This window comes from Austrofundulus limnaeus, unplaced genomic scaffold (assembly GCF_001266775.1).
Source record: "Austrofundulus limnaeus strain Quisiro unplaced genomic scaffold, Austrofundulus_limnaeus-1.0 Scaffold28, whole genome shotgun sequence".
Classification (NCBI taxonomy): domain Eukaryota; kingdom Metazoa; phylum Chordata; class Actinopteri; order Cyprinodontiformes; family Rivulidae; genus Austrofundulus; species Austrofundulus limnaeus.
The window spans coordinates 2953896-2971571 of NW_013952430.1; the positions used below are offsets into that span (position 1 = coordinate 2953896).

The window sequence follows — 17676 nt, forward strand, 5'->3', positions numbered from 1 at the left end:
AGCAGCATTTTTGTGGAGCAGCATTTTTGTGCAACTCAGTGCCTAAATGCACTGAGTTGCCGCCATGTGATTGGCTGATTAGAAATTAAGTGTTAACGAGCAGTTGGACAGGTGTACCTAATAAAGTGGCCGGTGAGTGTATATTCCAATAAAGCTTATATTTAAAGGGGTCAAAGAGCTTGGATACAGCATATCTGTAAAAACAGTATGACAACATTTAATTTCTGATGTCTTAAAAGGACTGAGGGGGATTTATTTCTTTATGTTTTCTGGCTTGAATTCCCACACTGAATGCAAAGTTACTGTTTTACTTTTATTAATTCTTACTTTAATCAACTGAGATGCAACATCTGTTCTTCCAGTTTAACTTTCATGTTATTTGGTTGAGGGTGCTGCAAGATATTTGGGACTGTTTCACTGAATTTTACATTTTAAACTTTGTGATTGACTGTGACATTTACTTTAAACTGAGAATCTACAAGTCTCTATCTTAAGACGTGCCTTGCTCCAACAGTATAAACACAATATTTTGCATTTTAGAAGTGTTTACTTCCTTGTTTACCGTGACATCATACAGTATATGGGGTGGGACTTGACTCTGGTATAAAGCTATGGGGCACGTGTCGTACGTGTGCCAAGGTGGAGATTCAGGAAATGCACCAGATCTGAGTTGGGTGTAGTAAACTTTACATGTCTGTAAATAAATATTCAAGTCTGAGAACTGAATCGATCTCCTGCATAGTTTGGCCTCTCGTTTTAACATGATCTTTCAGCACATTCAGAACTTAAAATGTTAAGATTAGTTTGACAAAAATCAAAGATCTGTCCAACTGTTTAAAAGATAACCTTTTTGTTTAGTGTAAATACTGTATATAATGTATATCTGTAGGCTTTTACATTCATGTCACCTCTGAAGCTGGACTGATGCACCTCAGCATGATGATGTGGGACAATGAGGCAGAACGAGGAGTCTAAATCGATCACCTGGCGACACATCAGTGACATCCCACAAAGCTCATGATTTCAGCCTACAGCTGCAACAAGGACCCTCACCTCTGCACATGATAGCCCCCTACACAGTCAAACTCAACACCCTTGTTTTTGCTGCATTTCAGAGCTACATTCGACAAGATTTGGGATTTTTAGGTCATCTTAATTATTAACGAACGGGGCCAAAACATCTTCCTTTCACATGCTGTTAGGAGCTGATGTTTGGTTCTCTAAAGTGCACAGCATAGTCTGTGTTTGGCTGCTTGGAGCGTGGCCATCGCTTCGTCCTTTTTGAGCTATAAAACATGGAGCAGACATCTCATAAGTAGAGGAGCAAGGAGAGGTTTAGAGGGAGAAAAAGTGTCTTAAAGGACACTTCTTTATTTTTGGTTTTTATGATCAGAAATCACAAATTACTGTCCAGGACCATGCATGGAAAATACAACAGCAAACCGACTTTTAGCTTTTTAATCATAGAGGACTACATGAACTAAATATTTTATTGCTTATGAGTGCCCATCCACCACCATGTCTCAGTGGCATCCTGCAGATTTACATCTCACCTCCTTTTTTTTTTATAGCTCAGGAAAGATAACGCAGCTCACTAATCTGTGGACCTCCTAAGGTTCACAAAACAAGTGATTTTATTTTTGTTTGGATGACGTTTCTCCTCTAAACAGATCCGGACGCAAAGATCTGGAGATAAATTCACAAGTCTTGGAGTAAGCTGTCCCGCTTTCCGTCGTGACACATTTTAATGTAAACGTGAAGCAACATGGGGCGGACTGAGGGTAGTGTGGCTTATTGCGAAACGTGGGACACTAAAAAATAAATAAATCTGTAATCAGAAAAGACAATTAAGTTGAATGTTTTCATCGCCTCAGAATTTGGTTGACAGAGCTAACACCTTGGCTTCATTTTCACAGATAACTGTCGGGTGCTGCTACTCCCCAGTTCAACCTGTCACTTTCTGTTTAATCTAATAACACAGAAAGGCCAAAGGGCGACACAATGGGATGTAAAGGTTCCCATCAGAAAGTGGGAACTTTTACCAATCAAATGATGTCTAATGCATTTTTTTAACTAAGAGAGGTAATTTACTGCAAGAAATACTTCTCCCCTATATTCAGCATGTTCAGGATGAGAGATTTATCAGTGCTTTGTGAATGATGATAAAAATTGATTCTCATCCCCACAACCAAAAAAATAACAAAAATAAAAATTTAATTCAAACCTGTTTAATCTCTTAACAAAGTCTATAATTGCTTGCTTGCTCGTGCCTGTGCATTTCAAGCTTTTTTTGTGCTTTTAGTCATTTCAGTTCTGTTGAACAGCATCTGTGTCGTTAATGCTGAACAAGTTCTGGCTTAAAACTGCAGCTTGGTGATGATTCACCACGGATTACAATGATCTCTGACAAAAAGTCTGCAGCTTGGCGTGCATCTAGAAATCATATGTTTCAGCTTTACAAAAGCACCTCTATACCATCAGGTCCATAAATGTCTGAGGCTTCATGTGCTCTTATGTAATCAGTTTAATGATCACCTGCTGCTGTCTTCTCCCTCTTCTTGCACTGCAGGGATCTCAGAAGTGATGATGATGCTTTGAAATAAAACCCTTCTGAAAATGACCACTAATTGCATAAATAAGATCTGCACTCTGAAAAAGCAGTCCAATAACTTTTTTTTTAACTAAAGGTCTGTGTAACTAATTGCTTATTCCTTATTAATTTAATTAGTTTTATGCTGTAAAAAAAATAACAGTTTATAAGTCAAGACTAAGCTGTTTGCATCTGGTGTGTCTCAATAATCCTTACCGTTCGACCGCCTGACAATATTTTCCAAAAAAGTGTTCTGGGGGGCCACGAGTCCCCTCCGACCCCCCGCCATGCTGCCGCTTCGCTCAGTCCTCTGCGGATGAAGGTTTACTCCTCGGTTTGCTCTTCATGGTGTCCGCTGCTGCGACAGGCAGAGAGGGTTCGGTGGACAGAGGCTGTCGGTCTGCTCCGCTCATCATCTGCCTCCTCCTCAGCCCGGTGCAGCGGCGGCGGCGGCGGCGGCTCACGCACCTCATCATCCAGGAGAGGAAAACAACACCGGGGCTCCACCGCACAGACAGGAGGGGCAGCTGGGGTGCTCCTCGCTGACCGGGGCTGGAGCGCCCCCTGCTGGACGCCGCGGTGGCTTTTTGGTGCTGAAAGTCATGGAAGAGTGACTGCGGGCTGGAAAATAAATAAATAAATAAATAAATAAATAAATAAATAAATTAATCACACCTTAAGTTTGAAAATAACGAAGAAGAAAAAAAAAGATTTTAAAAAAGTCTATGTTTGCCTTTATTGTTGTGCCAACATATGCCCATCAGTAAATTGTGAAAATATTTAAAACCTGCACATCCTCACTAAAATATTCTGAATATGTGAGTCTATTCAGTGTAAACATATTATTGTATTGGGAGGAAAGGTTCGCTGATGTTGTCCATGGTGCACTGTAGATCAGACTGGGCCAGACCAGTTCTGTTATGTGGGCAGATATTGGGTTCGTGCAGTTTTGCTAATAACTTTGTTAAACATGAGCATAATAACAATAAAGGTAAACCTGATAACTATTTTACTGCTGTTACTCATTTATTGCTAGTGTATACACTCACCGGCCACTTTATTAGGTACACCTGTCCAACTGCTCGTTAACACTTAATTTCTAATCAATCACATGGCGGCAACTCAGTGCATTTAGGCATGTAGACATGGTCAAGACAATCTCCTGCAGTTCAAACCGAGCATCAGTATGGGGAAGAAAGGTGATTTGAGTGCCTTTGAACGTGGCATGGTTGTTGGTGCCAGAAGGGCTGGTCTGAGTATTTCAGAAACTGCTGATCTACTGGGATTTTCACGCACAACCATCTCTAGGGTTTACAGAGAATGGTCCGAAAAAGAAAAAACATCCAGTGAGCGGCAGTCCTGTGGGCGGAAATGCCTTGTTGATGCCAGAGGTCAGAGGAGAATGGGCAGACTGGTTCGAGCTGATAGAAAGGCAACAGTGACTCAAATAACTACCCGTTACAACCAAGGTAGGCAGAAGAGCATCTCTGAACGCACAGTACGTCGAACTTTGAGGCAGATGGGCTTCAGCAGCAGAAGACCACACCGRGTGCCACTCCTTTCAGCTAAGAACAGGAAACTGAGGCTACAATTTGCACAAGCTCATCAAAATTTGGGATGTGGTGGAACGGGAGATTCGCATCATGGATGTGCAGCCGACAAATCTGCGGCAACTGTGTGATGCCATCATGTCAATATGGACCAAAATCTCTGAGGAATGCTTCCAGCACCTTGTTGAATCTATGCCACGAAGAATTGAGGCAGTTCTGAAGGCAAAAGGGGGTCCAACCCGTTACTAGCGTGGTGTACCTAATAAAGTGGCCGGTGAGTGTATTTTTCAATTATTATGGTAAAAATATTTCATCAACAATTTATTTGCATTTAAAGTGATGTCTGGAAATCATCTGGGGACCCTAACTTGATATTTCATGACCCATAGAGGGGCCCCGACCCCAATTTTGGGAACAACTGGTGTAGATCCACAAACAAGAACATGTAAGAACATGATTAGTTGCAATGTGAAGAACTTACCAGCTGATCCAAACCATTTTATGATCAGTCATAGACTTCACCAAGATCATCAAGATTTCTTTGGTGGAAGTGGCGTTTAAAAAAAATAAGATCTAGTATGGAGTCATGGTCTGATGACATTTTAATTCAAAACATAATGTGGAGTTACACCATGGACAACTTACTGGATTGTGGATTGACGACAATTTAGAGGACAAACATTTCTGTTATTCAGATGTTGCGCAGTCAAGTTTTTAACAGAAGGGGCACGTGTGAACTTAACCTTTGATGCCATCCATCCATCCATCCATCCATCCATCCATCCATCCATCCATCCATTCCTTTCGGAGTCATAGGGGGCCACTGGTGCTCACGTCACAGTGCGAGGGGCGGTGTACACCCTGGACAGACTGCAAGTCCATCACAGGGACACATAGAGACAACTATTCACTCTCTCACTCCCACCTAAGGACAATTTAGCATTTCCAATTAGTTCAACGGTTATGTTTTTTGTCTGTAGGAGAGTACCCAGAGAAGTCATGCACACACAGAGAGAGCATGTAAACTCTACACAGAAAGGTCCCAGACCAGGATTCAATCTGGCAACCTTCTTGCTGAGAGGCTACAGATTTAGCAACTGTGCCACCAAGCAGCCTGACCTTTGACCACATGACCTCGAAATCAATCAATCGTTGACCCATCATCTATAACAGCTCTTTAGAAAAACCAGGATAAGGTGAGTTACAAAAACATTTACTTTCCCTTTGTGATTATTCAAGTTTTTATTGAACTGAATCAAGTTTTGTCATAACCTGAGTGTTTTCTAATTATATTCTATGGTTCTTTGTGCTACTTAGATTATCTTTGTGTTTAGTTTCTGTTTCCTCTATCAGTCAGTCATTCTCACCCGTCAGTTGTTTGCAATCAGCCCTGCTCCCATAAATTTCTCTCCTTTTTTATTCCAGGTCCATTTTTTTCTTTTTCTGAATTGTAGTCTTGCAAACATAACACTCATCTCTTGTCATGCTCTGCCTCCGTGTTTCTGAGATAGGGTTTATTCTTCTTGTTTTGATGTTTTGTTGTTTATGTTTTATTATGTCTTTCCGCCATTATACATTGTTGATGATTGTGCAGCACCTTGTGATTCTGTGAAAGGCACTTTCTAAGTAGAACTTTACTTACTTGCTGCTCCCAGGTGTTTCCCATTTTCTCTCTCCCTCAGTTTGTATTTAACCGGTCTTTTGTCACCACTTCTCAGCTGGATCATGGGTCACTTGGTCTTCAGGGTCTCATGTGAGTCCCTGAGTTCTGCAAGTTTTGCTGCCTCGTCAGCCTTTTTTTTTTAAAATCTAATAAATCTTTTTGAGTTCCTCATATCCGCATGCTCCTAGGTTCATTCACCCTCCAGACCCTTGATAAGTTCAGGGGAAGACTCGAACAAGAAGATGTCCAATGACAGACGATGGTATAACAGTCTCATCTTAGAATAGGTGCTAAAAAATACAGTTGTAAATGAATGGGATGATTTTCACCCTGTGGTAAAGAAATTATCTTCTAAACAGAGGACCAGGATCAATCCCCTGCAATGTGTTGAGGTGCCCTTGGGCAAGACACTGAACTGCTCTGGATATGCTTGAGCCAGCTTTAGATGACGTTTCTAATGAGGTCTGATAACTGAAAACTTTAGGAACTGTTTAAAATTAAGATGAAGGTAAAACACAAAGATCTGAAAAATGTAAAAAAAAAAAAAAAACATCATAGAAAGTGGCAAGCAACCACAAAGAAACATTATATTTAAGATTACAAATAATTAAAGACAACATTTAATGAATTATGCATTTACATTAAAACAATGACTTGGCACCAACCTTCCCAAAGGTGTTAACAAATAACTGCTGGGAGAAGTTCCTTCTCGCTTTTATGCTTCTCGTGGTTTGACTTCTCAAAACATGAATATGTAAAAGTTTTTTTTTCTTCTTTGATCCCAGCAGGACATTTGTCCATTTTTAAAGGCAACATTTACCAAAGCAGCTCATTAATCTTGTTCAAGTTAACTGTAACATCTGAAGCCCGAGCTGAAACAGAGGTTTTAAAAAAAAAGGATCTTTGATGAAAATATTTCTGTCTAAATTGACAGTGCCCCAATTTTTTAAGTACAAAGAAATGTCATGAAAGCTATCCTGAACACCTGGGAGAGCAGAGGTCTAAATCAGACTGGAAGGCTACTATGGAAACAGCAGGGGGGCGTTTTGTGCAGAAGCACTGAATATGAAATGCTAAACCAATTAAAAAGGTGAATCGGTTGCTGTTTGGATTTCACTTTAAAGCAGAAACTGTTAACTAAAATACTTCATGCCTGTTGTCTCTTATCTTTTATTATTTACACATCACGAAGCAGATGTGGTCTTTGTATCCGCTACACAAATAAAGATCACTCAGGTAGCTGCAGGTGTCTATATAAGGAAAGCGGACAGCGTTTGCCTTGTTTGGTGTAGTAAAACTTCCCTAAATGGTCATAAGTGGGTCCTTTTTTTCATAGAGCTGTTTCCTTTTAAAAGTACTGATAACCTTTATCAGCCGAGTCAATAACGCAGTATCCATCATAAAGTGTTGATAATACACATCTTGTCACACAACTCCAAAGTGGAAAAGGCTGATGTCAATCTGAAAGTCTGCTTTGCTAATAATGTTTTAAATGAAGACAAACAGATTTAACAGACTGTTGGGCAGTTTTGTTTTTAATCTAAAGACAAGTCTTGTGGAGTAAATTCAGTTTTAGTTACACAGACTCATAAAAGAGCAACATTTTATCTGGTCAGAAGACTTTAAACAGTCTTTTCAGGTTATATAGCATGTCCTGCTTAACAACAAAACAGCTACATTAAAAAGGACAATCTATGCTTCTTCGTTTTAATTTGTCCACCTTTTGGTGACCAGCAGGTGACTCAGGTGATCTTTCATGTACTTGTGCGCAGGGAAATTTTGTAACTTTGACTCCTTGATTTGAAGCCAGTTTTGGGCTCTGCGCTCTGCTGCGTGGCCGAGTTCCTGCTCTTTAGTCATGTACGGCCGGCTGAGCCAGTATTCGTTGGCGGCCTCGCGCTCCAGGTGCTTCAGAATGTTTTTCTTCATCTGAATCGAGACATGCCGGGGTCGCTGATGCTTTCCGGTCCACTGCTTCCCAGGAATGCCTTTCCGCAGGAGAGCGCGTGTGAAGAACATGGTGGCAAATCAAACCTGGAACTGAAAAAGAATAAAAAAAATTAAGTTGAGACTGTTACAAAGACGACTCTTTGGTTCAAACAGACACAACGAGAACCGAGCGTCACAAAAACAACTGAAAAATATTACTGAGCTTATGAATAAATTAACATTAAAATGTTATTTTGACACAAAAGTAATGAGCCTTTCAGCTCAAAATGATTAATATGCTGCTAAATATAATATGAAGACAGCAACCGTTTATAATGGAAGTGATGCTGACTAGAAAACGGCAACAGTAAACACTCATTTGTAACCAAAATTCACTAAAATGAAAGGCCAGACTGGCAGTTTGGAGGAATAATCATGAAAATAAACCTCAAGACTTAAAAGTAAATTAAATTAGTGTATTTGTTTTTTCCAGGCTCCTCTGAATAACTGCAGTCCAACAACATTAATATCCCTATAGTCCTATTTTGGGACTGTGCAGTTTAATAAATAAGGATATAAAAAACATTTATTCAATGAGAATGGAACCCACTCACAACCCTTACAGTTTTACTGCCTATATTATAAAGGCAACACAATAACAAGTCCATAATGATAATCCAATCCAATGACTCACCCTAAGTACACGACATGTCCTGAGTTCTGCTACAACACAATACTAGGCAATAAATTTCAATTGTGTAGCTAAGTGATGCAATTCTCACAAACCAGGTGTTAATCAAATATTTTTGCTTTACTAAGATGTTTCATGTTGTTATGAAGAACAAAATAGAACCAATTCAAACAAAACACTGAGAAAAGATGAATCTTTGACTGTGCCTCTAAATTGTCATGTAGACAGCTGTTGAGATTTTCGTTTGAGTTAAAAAAAATGTTTTTATAAGCATTCAACTTTTTAATGATTTTTTCACTCTTTATTATTACAAAAATGGTGGACAAAATGAAATGAGAAATTGTCTTTTGTCTGAACTTCCCGTACACATTCATCTGTGTGCGTCTGTGGGGGGTGGGCGCATGCGTCTGAAACTACAGTAATTGGTGAGTTTATTTTGTTTATTTGGCAGCTGCCCTGGTGCTTTTTCCTGAACGTGACTGTGAGGTGAAGCTAACTAAACATGAGTGAGCGGACTTTTAAACGGTTAAATCTTGTTGAAACGTTTAACGAAAGAGTAGAAATAAAGTGCCATCGCTTTGCCTCGTCCTCTGGATGTAACTGACAGCACCTGAGCCAGGAAATCTCTCCTCCTGCAGACAAAGGCTGTGTCCAAAACGGCAGGCCGGGTCCTCCGAAGGCCGAATTCGTCGGCCGCATACGTCACAGCGCCGCAACGAAGGACGTCCAAAACCGAAGACTCCTCCGATGCGGCCGACAAATACGTCCTTCCTTTTCCTCGATTTTAAGGACAGGTCCGATGGATCCTTCCCGGCCCAGCATATCCCATAATGCATTGCGGCCCGACCGGAGTTTTTTTTAAGCTAGTAATGGCGGATGAAGTGAAAGAAAAGAATAAGTTTTAAATAAAAATATGGCGATATAAAAATTAAAATGTTTTAGTGGTTGTAATTATAAAACTTTTATCATTTGTATAAACATTTTTAAATATTGTTTTTGTCATAAAAAACGCAAAATAAACATGCACCTACAGCACATTAGTTCTTCAAATGTTACCTTTAAGTTAATTTTATTGTTTTGTGATATTAATAATGCTAATATATTGATATTTTTCTAATTTTGATCTATTTTTGCTTCTGTTTAGCGTCGTCACGGTTGCTATGTGACATGACGTAGGCCGGGGTGGAGGGGAGACTAGACTGTCCAAATTCACAGACTCTTTTTTTTTTCCGGTCTTCCCGGTCTACCAAGGACCCGGCCCACCTCGACCGGGTAGTCTGGGTCCTCCGGAGGACCCGGCCTGTCGTTTTGGACACAGCGAAAGCTTCTCTCTGCCTTCACCTCCACAGCTACACCTCTCCCCCAGGAGCCCAGCAGCTCTCAGCCACAGGTAACTGTAACCACCTGGTTTCAGTCAGACGCTCATCTCTTTTGAGTTTGAGCAAAATGTGTTCTGAGCTGATGGTTTCTTGTCGCTCCAAGTCTTCCCCTTCAATAAGAAAGTCTTTTTCCCTTCAAAAAAGAAAAAAAAAGAGGAAAAATAACTGATTATCACCTTTCACTGACCTCACCTTTTTCTCAGTCTCTGTTTTGCTGCATTTTGACAGTTTCCACTACAGTTTGCATAAATCAGATCCATATTCTGGCTCTATTTTTATTTAATAATTGTTTTAACGCAATGGCCGCAGCACATTGTGATTGTTGCATTGTGATACTGCTCTGCCTACCTTCCTCTCTCTTCTTCCTGCAAAGGACGCAGACACAAATAATGTAATGTTGCAAACTGCAGCCACTGAATAGCTTGTCGATTCTTTTTTCTTTCTTTGACTTTTCGTAATGTGACGAGTCAAAAGCGGGAAAAATGTGCGCGCAGACTTTGGGCCAGTGGGACAGATGTGCATCGCACTCCTGTGGCTGTCGGTCAGGACCTGGTGCGGTGCCAAGTTGCTGTTTTTGTGTGCCACGTGCATCACGCCCATGTAGCCTGTATTTGTGTGTGCCAGGTGGGTTTGTGCCTACCCTCCAATAAAATCCTCCAGGCGACCCTGTCCTGAGTTAGTCTGAGCTTTTAGCTGAGATCCGGCGTGAGGAAAGTGTCAGGCAGGGCGTGTCCTTTTCAAAAGGAGCCTGTAGATGTTGGAGCGTAATAATCCAGACTTTTATGTCGGGAGAGAGTGATAAGACCAAGATTAGACGTCTTGTCATTTCTGTATGAAAATCTGGGAATTTTTAGATTTTTAATTGCTCAGTTTTCAATCTTTTCCTTCAAATACAGCTTGTAGCTGTTTCACAGGAAGATTTAGGGATAGAAAAATAGTAATATTTAAGTTACATTTCCCTCTTTTATGACGTTATGATCAAAAGTTTAAATTGTTACATAAGTATATATTTTTTATTTTACGTATTGTGTGTGTATATATCATTAATTTTTTTATTTATAAACAAATTAACTTCTGGGGGGTTGAATATATATATATAAACAGAATAAAGTTTAACTCCAGAGGTAAATGGAGCCTCTTCAGCTGATCATCCATCACAGCTCTTTTTGTGACAAATTAAGTCATTCTGATTCACAATGAAAAGTAAAATAAACCTTAAACCTACATCATTATGGAACACCTCATGCACCTGGGACTGCTCCCTCTCTGTAGCAGACAAACTGTCTTCATCATCCTCTGATGAAACATATTAAACCGAGTTTACTGCAGTTTATTGTAAATGGAGGTCAGACTTAATCACATACAAGCACTAAATCCTGAACATCACATAGCGGTAAGTTGACTCAGAGCATCTGTTAAGCCAGGGTTTGTTAAGCCTGCTTTATGAAACGTGGGCCCTGTTGTTGAAAACCAGGAAACACAAATATACAAAGAGAGCAGTTCATTAAATGCATTAATTATGCATGCATGTTTGAATGAAATCAAATAAGTATTTATGAGCTGAATTTTAGGAGTCATTTGTTAGTTTACTATAAGGTGACCTTTGGCATTTTCAGTCATGTGTGACAATTTTACAGCAGTCTGTGTGGTAAAATAAGCCGGGTATGCGAAAGTGCAGGAGATAATCAGCTCATTCACAGTAATTAATTTAATACACACACAAACCAAACAAAACGAATGAAAGGGGAAAAACATTAAGTCGGTGTTTTGTTGTCATATTTGTAGCATTTTTAGCGTTTTGCTAAAGCTGCTGCAGAGGCTTACCCTGACGTAGGGCCGATGAAGATATGATTTAAACTCGCAGCCAAAATAAAACAGTAAGACATAACGTCGATATTTAACTCACCTTACAAATGTGATAATTACTGTCCAATCTTCCACGTCAAGACGATAACACGGACAGAAATAAACCAGAAAGACCAAACTGTGAAAATGTGATAGCCGCAGATGCTAGTTAACTAGCTAGCTGCAAGGTCATGTGCTTGATTTCCGGATCATCTACGGTGCGGGAGAAGGCTCAAACTTCTTCAAAGCGATTTAAAAAAAAATCCTAATTTAAAGTATTATTTGCCGCGCGTTTGCGCCTGTTGGTCACCGTAATTCATTTCTGATATGAATTACTTTTGTAATTTTTTTTGTTTCATTTGATCCTTTTTAATAAAAACGTTTATTATTGTGCAAGTTCTTAAATGAAACTTATCTCTAAACTTCTGACGTAATTTTCAAACAGGTAAGTGCTGAGGTTGGCATGATCACATGACGATGAATTGCGCATGTTATGTAACCTAAACGGAAATTAAAACAAGCAAAGAGCAAACAAAACAACAGTAGGCCTATCGGTCCCCGCCTTCAGATCCAGGACTCCTCCCTCTGAACGCAAGGCTTTTAATCAGCCGGTTCTCTGAGGTTCCTCACCTGTCCAGGTATTAGGTTTCTGTCAGACTGAAGCTCAAACAGTCCTCACGATGTTTTCCGCAGCTACCTGGACTTTGTTGGCTCTCTTTTTCACCTTGTTGTTGCTGTGAGTGATCTGCGCCGTGTTTACTTTCGTTTGTTGCCTTTTTGTTTCCACAATGATCTCACTCCTGTTTTTTATTTTCAACACAGGTATGGAATCTGGCCATATAGGTTTTTTAAAAACCTTGGCATATCCGGACCAAGACCTCTGCCTTTTATAGGAACAATGCTGGGCATAAGGAAGGTAATAAAAAGCTGATAACAAATGATTTATAACTTAATAATAATAAGTCAGGGGAAATGAACAGTGTCTTACCTTTAAAAGCACCTTTCTGTCCCTTCATAGGGAGTCTTTGCCTTGGATCGTGAGTGTCAGGCCAAGTATGGGGATGTGTGGGGGTGAGTTACATCAGAACTTGTGAAGTGCAGCTTTATAAACAGTTTGAGCTCTACATATATAAATGATCACTAAACTTAATTTACTACTGAAGTACAAGGCTGGCTTTAAATATAATACATTTTGAGATTACTATTTCATCATCATGAAACTAATCCCATGATGTCTCTTTTCAAAACTCTTTCTTTCTTTCGACTTTTTCTCCTTTTTTGTAATTTTTCGTACAGGAGACCCTGTTTGTCACAATACAATGTGTAAAAAAAAAACATGTTAGAATTATAAAACATGTGTTGATTAAAAATGCTTTTATAAAACGTATGTGTGCTCAGCTGTTCACCTGATTGTTTTTGTTATTTTTCAGTTTGTTTGAGGGACGAAGCCCGATGTTGATGATTGCAGACCCCGAGCTCATTAAAACTGTCTTGGTGAAGGAGTGCTACAGCGTGTTTACGAACCGCAGGGTAAGATGCATAGGACGAAAACAAATTTAAGTTTGTGTACGTTTTAGAAAAACATTTCAGCTCGGCAGTCTTGACCTTCAGTAATGTCACTCCAGCAGGTTTCTTCGCAGATTACATCCTTTAGCATGATGCAATCTTGGGAAATCTCAAGTTTCACAATCAGAACAAAACCTGGAAGTGTTCGACAGATAATAGGTTTAGTGAAGGCAGATTTTACTGTAAACTGACCCTGCTGAATTGTGGCAGCTGAGCTCCATTCATACCTCCCTGATATAGTTTCAAAGTTATTCTCGCTCAATAGGCTAAAATATAATAACAGTCTGGCTACAAGAAGAACATTAAAATTGTCAAGCCAATTTTTTTTTCTGCAGAAAATTATATTACACATAATACAGTATGTATAACATAACTTTCTGCAGGAAAAAATGTACTCATAATATGTGTTCTTTTACATGTAAAAGCTAAAGTGTGTTTCACTCCTCTTGGTAGTTTTTCTGTTTTGTTACGACATGAAATGTATTGGGTGAAAAAACAAAAATAAAAATAAAAACTTCCAACATAATCTAAGCATTTGCTGTTGTTCGCAGAATCTTTTTGGATCGGGCGGGCCTTTGGACGATTCCATTACAGCAGTTAAAGATGAAAGGTGGAAACGAATTCGCAGCTCCGTATCGCCATGCTTCACCAGTGGGAGACTCAAACAGGTTGATACGTCATGTCTGCTTATAATTCTGTTTTAAGGAATTGAAATTCACAGTCATTGTCCATAAATATACAAAGTGTAACACTCAACCATCTAGCTATTATCTTTGCCTGTTTTTTATTTTTTATTTTTTTTTTTGGGTCATGGGTTGCTGGTGCCCTCGTTCATCACAGGTCCACATAGAGACAAATTACCATTCATTCAGTCTTGCTCACAAAAAGTAACATTTTAGGGGTTACCAATTTGTAGCTTTGTTCATTTGCAGAACCTAATTTTTCTGGGTCACAGGTGTAATGAATATAAACAAAAAGCTTTAGCTGGAAATGCCATTGGAATTGAGCAAATTTAACAAACTAAAAAAACATATATTGCTTAAAGATATTTATAAAAAAAAAACACAAATCAGTTTAGCAAATGCATTGGGTCTGTATACTGGCATAAATTTACCAGTTCAATTTGTATGGGCTACAATGGCATTTCCATAGCAACTTCAGTGCTTATATCTCCAATAATATAAGCGTGGCTGCTTTGTGCGTGAACATTTTTAACTATGGCATTTGTCAGTATTTGTATCTTCAAAAAGGTCTATTAGCCTAGCATGCATATTTTTGGTCTGTGGGAGGAAACTAGAGTACCTGTAGAAAGTCCGTGCATGTACATGGAGAACATGTAAACAGCTGTCATAATAAATTAGCCGTGCCTCCGTGTGTAAACACACGGCAGGAGTTATTGCTGCCGGTAGGAACAAACATTCTGCCTACATCACAGCTGCTCTTCCTCGTCTCTTTCTCGAAGGTTTTCCCCTTAATTTCTCGCTTCGCGGACCGACTTGTGGAAAAACTCGGCAAAATGAATTTGGATGAATCCGTAGAAGTCAAACAGTAGGTTTATTATTGTGTATTTCATTCATCTGTGATTTATTTATTTATTTTATCTTAAAACAAACAATGTTGAAGCCTGCTTTTTTAAAAAAACAATTTTTTCCAGATTTGTGGCACCATTCAGTTTGGATGCGGTGACCAGTGCTTCTTTCAGCGTGGAGATAGACTCCATAAATAACGCCGATGACCCTGTTAATGCTCACGTGCAGAAGATAATGAAGATCAACTTTTGGCCTTTTTTGTTACTGTGTATGTTCTTGTTCAGACTGAATATCTTTGCCAAAGGATGTAAATTTATTTTAAAAACTATATTTATGTTTTGTTTTTTTCTCTTTATAAATTTTAGTGGTATTTCCTTTCGGTGATCGTCTGCTGAAGCTCCTCAAATTTGAAATGCTTCCAAGACCCAGTGTGGACTTTTTCTACAACATCATCAAGAATTTTAAAGACCAGCACCAGACAGAGGAATCAGTAAGCATTTATATGAACTTCTAACCTTTAGTTTGAAGTGATTCCAGCCGTGAGCCCGTCTAACCTTCAGCACAGAAAAAAAGTCTCTTTCACATCCTGTAATCTGGAAAAAAAAAATCTGCAGATCTGCATGTTACAGTTAAATAACACCTATTGTTGAACCTTCCTCTTTTATTTCAATCTCATACGTGGTTAATGTTTGTGTAAATGCTGATTGTTGTCTGCGGTTATCCAGACTCGAGGAGACTTCCTGCAGGTGCTGATCCAGCACGAGATCCCAGACGATGACGTAAAGAACGAACAAGAGCAACCGAGTAAAGGTATGCAGGCGCCACGTGATCGCAGATTTAGCACAGACTTGTTCTCACTGATCGGTTTGCAACATCGTTTTGTGTTAGATGATTTTTTTTCTTTAAAACTAGCAAGATTTTACTTCTTTGTTAAACAATAAGCAAACTAAAAATGGATAATTTTACACAGAGTTGTTCGTATGTGTTGTGAAAATCTTTGTTGGGACGATAACTAAAAATGCAAAGCAGTGGCGCCACCAAGTGGGGACCAGGGGGTGCTAAGGCCACCTCTAGCTTCAGTGGCTATTGAGGGTTTAGGATATTGAGTACTTCTGCAAAATGTAGCTCCACAGATAACCACCGAAGATGTTGTTTCAAAGGTAAATGGATATATGTGAATGTTGAAACTAAATCCTTAGAGCAAAGCAAGTACTCGTATTTGTACAAAATACCCCGACACTAAAAATGTGAAACATGTTTGGTGAAATCAAAACATGTCAAATCTGGTAGCTTTTAGGTTCGCTATTGCATCATGTTGACTAAATTGACATTACTTAACAAGAGTTCAGTTTTTCAATAAACCGTGTTGTGAGCACCAGTGTGATGATTTTGTGGTTCTTGTGTTTTAGGTCTGACTGAACATGAGATCCTGTCCCAGGCCTTGATATTCATCTTTGCTGGCTACGAGACGACCAGCGTGACCCTGTCTTTGATCTTCTACTGTCTGGCCACGCACCCTGATGTGATGCAGAATTTACAGAAAGAGATTGACGATAGCCTGCAGAAAGATGTACATTAACTCTTCCCCAGTTGTCATTATTTATGATCCAATAGGATTTTGGTCTCTTTTGTTGACCTCCCACTTTTTTTATCTTTCATCTAGTCCATTTCCTACAACGACCTGTATAATCTGCAGTACCTGGACCAGGTCATTCTTGAGTCGATGCGTTGGATTTCCACCGCACCTCGGCTTGAGAGGATTTGCAAAAAGACTGTGCAGATAAATGGGATCACCATCCCCGAGGGAACATTAGTGGGGATTCCAGTGCATTTGTTACACAAGGACCCCCGCTTCTGGAGCTCACCTGAACTTTTCAAACCAGAGAGGTAAACGCAAGATTATTTTTTTTACTGGTGTCTGAGAAAGAGAACGCTTTTCTGACAAGATGGTTTGAATCGTTTTCTGACACCTTAATCTGGTTCATGCAGGTTCAGTAAAGACAACGAGGTGGAACTGAACCCGTACGCCTACATGCCGTTCGGCCTCGGCCCCCGGAACTGCGTTGGGATGCGCTACGCGATCCTCGTCATGAAGATGGTCATCGTGCGCCTCCTGCAGAGTTACACTTTGGAAACCTGCAAAGACACTTTGGTAAGACAGACTCTGACTCGCTGAAGTCAGTCGCACTCCGCTCACCGATTCACTTCTATCCTTTTATCTCGTCTTCAGATTCCGCTGGAGTTTAACTGGAAATTTCAGCCGACCAAGCCTATCAAACTGAAGTTTGTCCCAAGAAACTCATAATCTAAGATTACAGTCTCCAACCTGAATCAAACTGATTTCTATCAAATTATTTGCTGTTAAAACCTCTTTCTTTCTTTGAATATTAACCAGTTTAAACAATGTTGGATGTCTTGCAATTGATTCTTTACTCTGACTTTCCAGTTTGCTTATCTGTGAGGGTATATCATCTTTTGATTAAATCTAAAGCAAACTCCAAACAAGATGTTAAATGGAAATCCAGTTAGCGCAGATTAACACTCTTGTTTGCAGTGCAGCGGTATACTTTAATCTGTGCAGAAAGCAAACTCCAGAAAAACACCTGAAGATCATTTTAAAGCTGTTTTTTTTTTTTTTTTTTTTAGCCTGGAGCCGGTTCCACAGTAAAGCAGGATTTAGGTTGACAATTTAGGTGATCATAACCCTGAGTTCGAAACAGTTCCTCTTTTTACCAAAGAATGACTTCATTTTATGTACTTCAACTTCAGATGTTCTGCTAAAGATCTAGTTTGTCTATATTTACCTGAATGATTGAGAGTTTAATGATGTTGGGAATCATTTGACACATTTTAGGTGAATGTGTTTAGGTGGTGTTCAATAAAAATATTTTTTTATTCTGTAAAAATAAAACATTTTTGTATTTCTTAACAGTA

The 17676-nt window shown here is 39.4% G+C and overlaps 3 protein-coding genes across 7 annotated transcripts in view; 1 reads left to right on the forward strand and 2 right to left on the reverse strand.

Annotated features, from left to right (window-relative positions):
- kcnh1a (potassium voltage-gated channel, subfamily H (eag-related), member 1a) overlaps positions 1-3048 on the reverse strand; it is a 73215-nt gene extending 70167 nt beyond the window's left edge. For all 4 annotated transcript variants that reach the window (XM_014005168.1, XM_014005167.1, XM_014005166.1 and 1 more), the window contains exon 1: positions 2807-3048. In XM_014005168.1, coding sequence (XP_013860622.1) covers positions 2807-2879 — 73 coding nt within the window. In that variant the 5' untranslated portion in view covers positions 2880-3048. The remainder of the gene's footprint in view (positions 1-2806) is intronic.
- Positions 3049-7320: 4272 nt separating this feature from the next.
- On the reverse strand, positions 7321-11821 carry mrpl57 (mitochondrial ribosomal protein L57). The gene is made up of 2 exons (XM_014005171.1): positions 11709-11821; positions 7321-7843 (listed from the first exon to the last, which is right to left on the reverse strand). Exon 2 carries the CDS (start codon positions 7820-7822, stop codon positions 7511-7513), a length of 312 nt encoding a protein of 103 aa, XP_013860625.1. The 5' UTR covers positions 7823-7843; positions 11709-11821; the 3' UTR covers positions 7321-7510.
- On the forward strand, positions 11026-17676 carry LOC106515376 (cytochrome P450 3A40). 2 transcript variants are annotated; one of them, XM_014005170.1, is made up of 13 exons: positions 11026-11195; positions 12470-12563; positions 12666-12718; positions 13078-13177; positions 13765-13881; positions 14676-14761; positions 14868-15010; positions 15108-15232; positions 15468-15552; positions 16152-16312; positions 16406-16629; positions 16732-16894; positions 16973-17676. In XM_014005170.1, the coding sequence occupies exons 2-13, from the start codon at positions 12546-12548 to the stop codon at positions 17045-17047; spliced, it is 1350 nt and encodes a 449-aa protein (XP_013860624.1). In that variant the 5' UTR covers positions 11026-11195; positions 12470-12545; the 3' UTR covers positions 17048-17676. The 2 variants fall into 2 exon arrangements, with proteins under 2 accessions (XP_013860624.1, XP_013860623.1); XM_014005169.1 differs by lacking the exon at positions 11026-11195 and adding an exon at positions 11966-12383.